At 40.8% G+C, this 6,774-nt stretch overlaps 1 protein-coding gene across 1 annotated transcript in view; it reads left to right on the plus strand.

The window, feature by feature from the left end:
* Positions 1–4,209, plus strand: part of LOC138266196 (retinol dehydrogenase 12-like) — a 51,891-nt gene extending 47,682 nt beyond the window's left edge. The window contains exon 4 of the mRNA XM_069214682.1: positions 3,514–4,209. Within this exon, the coding sequence (XP_069070783.1) occupies positions 3,514–3,788 (275 nt within the window). The 3' untranslated portion in view covers positions 3,789–4,209. The remainder of the gene's footprint in view (positions 1–3,513) is intronic.
* Positions 4,210–6,774: the final 2,565 nt, after the last annotated feature.

Genomic DNA, 6,774 nt, shown 5'->3' on the forward strand with positions numbered 1-6,774 from the left:
GATTGTTAAACTTGTGATATCTGACTGAACTGAGAGAATAGAATATCTTGCCTTTAATGCCATACCAAGGTTCAAGAATCGGCTGTGTTCTCTTCTGAGCTCACCCTACAAAACTATGATGTGCGGACATAGTTACCACACTAAATCTGAGTGCGATAGGTTAACTGGAAAAAATAGATAATGCATGGCTTCAGTGGCCAAGGTTAGAGAAATGTTTTGCCAGTAGGTTCCGCAGCAAATGCCCTTTGGTCCCTCACATGCAGGGGTAGGCTCATATGACCACTGTTAATATTGTGTTATTTGACGAGAATACAGGAGGGGACAGTATAAGCTTGCACTCTATTAAATCCCTAAAGTCCTTGGCCTATGTGACTGGTGGTGGCATAGCCCATGGCAGAGAGGAGAAATATTAGCAGACCAAAATAGAATGGGGCTTTTAACACTGTAATCTCTGTTTTTGCACTTTTCTGTCTTGGTATTCATAATTAACCCAAGCCTGGGATAAAGACATGGCCACTATGAAGGACCTGTTAATCAAAAAGGAAAGTTCTGATCCAGGCTAGTGCTTAACCACTGAGGCTGGCTTAATGGAGCCAGTAGGTTAGGACTGTACGGTCAATTGTGTAGAAGGCTACTAACAGATTGAGTTACCATAGGCCCCCAACCCTGTTGATATTGATTTATATCTTAAGGTTTTACTGTATGGTTGTAAGGACCACTGCAAATTCTTTCAGTTCAATAAAATATGGTCTGAAAGTTTGAATTTGATGTTAATCATTTACTCTTTGCATGTGGAAAATGGCTAAATGCAGCAAATTGAATATTGGCTAATAAGTGGGCATATCAAACAGTTCTATCTAGAGCTGCAGTCATTCTTGTGAAGTTTTTGCATTAAGCAACAGTTGCTCACGAGAGGATAAAGCAAGCTCCTGTTGGTTCAGGTATTTGCATGAGTTGAACAAGATCTCTGAAGGCCTGTCCTAACTAAATATTGGTGAGGGATCTGCATGACTTGTTCTTGTGAACTAATGGGGCGTTTGATGTAAATTAAAACAGTGGGGGTTGTTTCTACACAGTGTTAATCAGTGAAGCCTTTGTGGTATTTGGCATGGTGGGCAACATTATATTGTGTGTCTAGTTTAGTTTTGTGCTGGTTTGTTGTACATGTTGATAGATTTTTGGGGGTAAAAAAGCTAGTCGCAGGGGCATTGTGAACGGTTTGGCACTTTAGGGTTTGTAGAATTTGAGATGTGATTCAAATGCAGGAGCTGAAACTATTCCTTCTGTGTTGAGATGGGTGACCCAATTTGTCATGCAAAGTAGTTGAGGTGCTTATTATGATTCTGTTAGTGCATTTGTTTTGTGCATGATTTCGTTGTGAATAATGGAAGCATTTGACTTGCATTTCCTATCCACTGTTAATTTATTTTTTGTGCATTCTGAGGTTGTTGGTGAAAACCTATTTCTGTTCTCTATGTAGGGTGTTTTTGCTTTGTTTCTCAGATTAGTAACCAGTTTTCTGGCAAGGTATAAGGTAATAGAGAGGTGCTAGATTGAGAGCCACTCCTAATTCTGAAATTAGATTTCCAAGAGTGCTCAGTAGTGTATTATTTTGATGGAGGGCAACCCAAAACCTTGATGCAATAAAAATAGTCTAAAATGTAATGGCTCCAAAACAAATATTTTGTTCAAATGAGGACTCTGTGACATAAAGATAATTGATTACATGTTGTTCTACTGCGTTCATGGGAAGACGGTGTTCCAACCAAACGTCAGAGTCCTTGGCACATTCTGTGACACCGACCTCAACCTAAACTCCAAATTGGAACAGTAATTAATGTCTCAAAGCACCACTCCTTTATAGTAAAGGCCGATTCAACTTCCATTTTGACTACTGCAAATTCCTCTACATTGGTTGATTGTCCAACCAAATCAGACTCCAGAAAGCCCAAAATGCTGTAGTACTCTTTATCATCCCAAAACATCATACAGCATGGCAGATCCATCACCTGCCGAAGGTTAAAAGCAAAGTAACCTTACAATACGCTTCCTCACCTTGAAATTCTTTAAAGGCTTATCACCAACATACCTACAAATCAAAAAAGGCGCTCCTCCTCTCGACTGCTCTCAAGCTCCAAGCAGTCCAAAAAGAAACCATAGCATCTGCTTCTTTGGATATTAGGCTTAAAGTCAATGACGCTGGGCGTGGGGTAGGGGTGGTAACAATGCATGAGTTTTTTAGCCAACAGTAGCTCACAATGATTTTCACCAATCAGAAGTAGCTGTCAGTACAGAAAAGGTTGGATACCCCGGTGTATCACCAGAAACGTCTCGGATGCCTCTCTCATAAGCACCTAGAATCAATTCAGTTATCCATTTAAAGAAATGTTTTAAAATAAATTGATCAATAGTGGGGGCAGTTTTTCACAGATCAATCTGGCACTCAGGGAGCTCCAGTGGCTTTCTTTACCTGTCGCCTTTGAGTTAATAGGTGCTTCCATCATGTTGGAAGCCGTATGACTTGGCCCTACTTCCTGCCACCCAAGAAAGCTTAAAAGGTCAGGGTGGGAACTAAATGTTCACATCTCCCAATTCTTGATTCGGTAAATGTTCAGACTAAGAAAGAGAAAACACATAATCAAGCTTTTAATTCGTTTAGTCCATACCTCATGAATACTGTCACAAAGATTTAAACCTCTCCTCTTCCTTATTGCTTCAGGAATGTACCTTGTCTTTCTATAGAGAACAATATCTGTTTGTTGGAGACCTCATGTTAGTAATACCGTAATACATAGTACAACATACGCACACAGTACAGAGACAGGGCTTTTGGTCACCACTTTTCAACTATTTGCTGTTGACATTCTTTAAGCCTTAACATTGGTTCAGTGGGCTGTCCTTAAAGTCATGTATATTCAACAAGGACAATTCTGTCTGACCACACGAGAGGGGTTATCTGTCTATCTGAACACGTCACAGGAGACGAATTCAAAATGAGAGACTTTGTCTCTGAGTTAGAGGCCTCCACCATCTACTCAACAACATAATTTACATACTATGCATACAACTTAATGTCCTGGCATTTCATAAGGTTATATGACTGCCATTATTTAACATATTAGTGCAAGTCACCTCCCACCTTGTGCCATATTTAATTCTGTTGAAACTTCACTTCCTAATTGTTCTCAAGCTACTCGAACAAATAGATGTGTCAGATATGTCATGGTGTTCCCATGCTTAGTTTATTTTTCTGTCAGTTTTTTTCATTCGTAGAAAAAAAGACCCTTTGCAGATGCAAGAGGGGGCCCTGATAGCTTGACGCCCACCACCATTCTGGCCACCAATGCTAGTTCTTCTGGGCCTGTTCTTCATAAAGTGGTGCTTTGAGTCTTACTGTGATGTACAAACCTAATTCAGCAAGCCAGTTAACATTAAGTAAATCGATCTTACATATGCACTGATGTTTATACTGTTCAGCGGGAGTTTTAATATCTCTTGTTTTCTTTTATTTAGGTTATGTAGTTGGAGACTGGACATCACAATTCTCCGTGCTTTTCCGCATTGTGATGTACGTGTTTGTGTCCATGTTCTTTATTTCGTGTGAAGCGGGGGCTCAGACTGTGATACACTGTGCTGTGTCCGATGAGGTGCTTGCTCATAATGGTGGATATTTTTCAGACTGTCAGCCCAGAAAACTCCGTCCTCACGCCCATGATGCTGGCATTGCTAAGAAGCTTTGGGAAGCAAGTGAGGGGCTGGTTGGGCTGACATCACACAGAGACAACTAAAACACTAGTGGCATAGAAATGATGTAACGAGACAAGTGCAGTAGCTAAGAAGAGCAGAAATTGTGACATGTGGACTGCACGGACATTGAGTTCCTTTGATGCGCAACAAAAAAAGTGGTGAATTTACTCCTGCTTGGCTTTTCAATGTATCATTCAAGAGCTCGCACCGTGAATGTAGGGGGACTGCATGTCACTGGTGCAGACACAGCGGAAGAAAAATTAAAAAACACCAAAAAGTGTCACCCATAACCGTCAGGTGAGACACAGGCAGTCACTCGCTGCCCCACCGACCCACATCAGCGGGTGGAATGCAGGCAACACTTGCCCTAATGGTCAGCATTTGGTATTCCAAATTAATTTGAAAGAATATATCAGCAGTACTGTTGTCTATCCTATAATAAAATGCTACTGCCTCTAAAAATCTATGTCTGGCTAAATGTTTATTTACAATTGTTCACGAATTGAAGTTGAGAGCTCATTTGGCGCTGGAAACCGAATACGCTATTAATATATCCATTGAAGGCCACTTCAGAGCATGCCACCCACACCAGGCGATGAGTCAGAAACGAAGCACAAATGAAAAAATACGGAAAAGTACAAGCTTGTGTAGTCGAGTATTTCTCATTAAACAGAAAAAGCGTCTAGGTCTTTTCAAAGAAGCTTTTTGTGCTTTTTTATTTTACATTTACTGAAATACTGAGTCATTGTCATTCACACGAACAAGAAAAATAGTGAATCTGAGCATCGGGTCTTGCCAGTAACATCAGCGAATAGACTGATGAAGGTTTAGTAATATAACTCTAATCATCATCTAGTTATCTGTGCTTCTTTCATCCCACGGAAGAAGCATCGGTTGCCAATGCAAATGAATGAAAATACTATAAGGGAAACACATAGAGTAATTCCGAGAGGTGAGGAAGAGTTAACCATTTCAGACTCCAATTTTAGGAAGCACGGGCCGTTTTCAACATACAGTTTTCTTTTACTTTGAATCGTTCTTTATTTCTCATACTGCCTTTTTGTGTAAATTCATATGTTTAGTTTTCCGACACATATTTTGTTTCCATATATCATTTTCTCAATTACTCCTTGTCCATGCCTTTTTTGTCATCTAAAACGATGCACACTCTCCAGTTTAAGTTAGACAACGATTTGAGTGCATAGTCGAGTGAGTGCAAACATGATTACATCAGTGACTTAACCAAATATCCATTCAGTCGAGTTTACACGTTTTTTTAGTTTGAATCGTTTTATTGCTAGTGTACAAAACCCATTCTGTTGTGTTATGTTCCATTCCGACTACCCATGTCAATGCCCCCCTAACAGCGTCACGTCCTACAAGGTAATTATAAGAACACAAAACCCTATACGCCTCGTTATCATCTGGAATCCAGTTTTCCCCTATGTAGAACCTCTCTTTCACATGATTTATAACAGTGGACAGTGGGAAGGGTCTCATTGTGCAGGCAAGGGCTGCTTCCTTTGTCATACATTCAGTTTAATTTCCTGAGTTCAGGTGAACAACTTCTCATCTCCTTTCAGGTTATGAGTGATCTGCTAAATAACCAGAATATGCCAATATTTCCAGTGCATGTGTGATGAATTGCTTGAGCACAGGAACAATGTGAACGACCAGAACATGAGCTGTTGTTCGGAATGCTTGTGGTTCTGTGCAGTTTTTTTGGCACACAATTTGGCTTTGCATTCAAAATGGATGTGATGATACATTTCTCACTAAAATATATCCAGATTTCCATTTCACGAAATTATGTAGAATTTTTCTAAAATTTCATGTAATTTCCCTAAAGGAAATTATGCTTATGTTGTACACCCCTATTGATCACCCATTTGCTATACTTTTGAATACTACTCCTTACCACTAATCAGACGAGAATGGAGAAATCCTGAAGTTACCTAAAGACCTGGTCAGTGGCACCAAGCACCTTCTTCCATAATATTGCTACTTTGGTTTACCAGCACCATATGTCAGTTACATCGTTAATGCCTAGGCCACTAAACTCACCATGACGAGCCAATAGACTGCAGTCTCCATCACGCTTCCACACACTCATGTTTCTCAATGAGCTCTTAAATGGCTCCTCACCAATACTTACAGAACTGTCAACCAAGCCTTCATCATCAGAAAGATGGACTATGGCAAACACATTCTATGCTCAAATCAGCGCTTAATCACACTATAGAAAATCAGTGGCCAGGCTCATTCTCAACCTCCCACTCTGCACTCACATCACCTCACTCCTTGAATAGCTCTACTGGCCCCCCCAGTTCACAGTCACTCAACAAATTGTTCACACACACATATACAAAGCCAAATAGAACATTGGCTTCACATACCGTAACAACCGCATAAACTTCCACAAACCTACCAGACACCTCTGCTCAGCCAGACTCCTGCTCGCACATACTCCCCCCATATGCAGAACCAGATCCAGCGGGTGTGATTTCTCCTGTTTTGCTCCTAAGGCCTGGAACCACCTGCCTCTGCGCAATAGAGTCTCTTCCTCTGTTCTTGAATCCTGCAAAATACTGAAGACCTGGCTTTTCACATAGCCCCCGACCCTGGCTCAGCCCATGCATCTTCGGCTTCAGTGCCAGGTCACCCTCTCGGGTAAGTTGCATGCTATACAAATACACAAAACAAATATTAGGGACTTGCCTTCACCAAATAAATAGTGTGCTGTGAAGATTTAGAATTATTTATGCAGGCATTGGATTAAATAATATTAATATTAATAATAGGGGGAGCAGGGTAGGGATACTCTGACCCCTAGGCCTCATGAGGGGACCCAGAGAGACCCCCCTCCAGCCAAAAAAGAAAGAAAAATCAGCAACAAATGCTGGAATCCTGCAGAGTCAATGATATAATTTGAGATGCTATCAGTGATGTCATAAATTATGTCATAAAACGTGATATTTGTGAGGTCATAAGCAGTGCATGGCGGGGCGCAAGTTATAGTTAGCACTG

Source organism: Pleurodeles waltl, chromosome 11, assembly GCF_031143425.1.
Source record: "Pleurodeles waltl isolate 20211129_DDA chromosome 11, aPleWal1.hap1.20221129, whole genome shotgun sequence".
NCBI lineage: Eukaryota > Metazoa > Chordata > Amphibia > Caudata > Salamandridae > Pleurodeles > Pleurodeles waltl.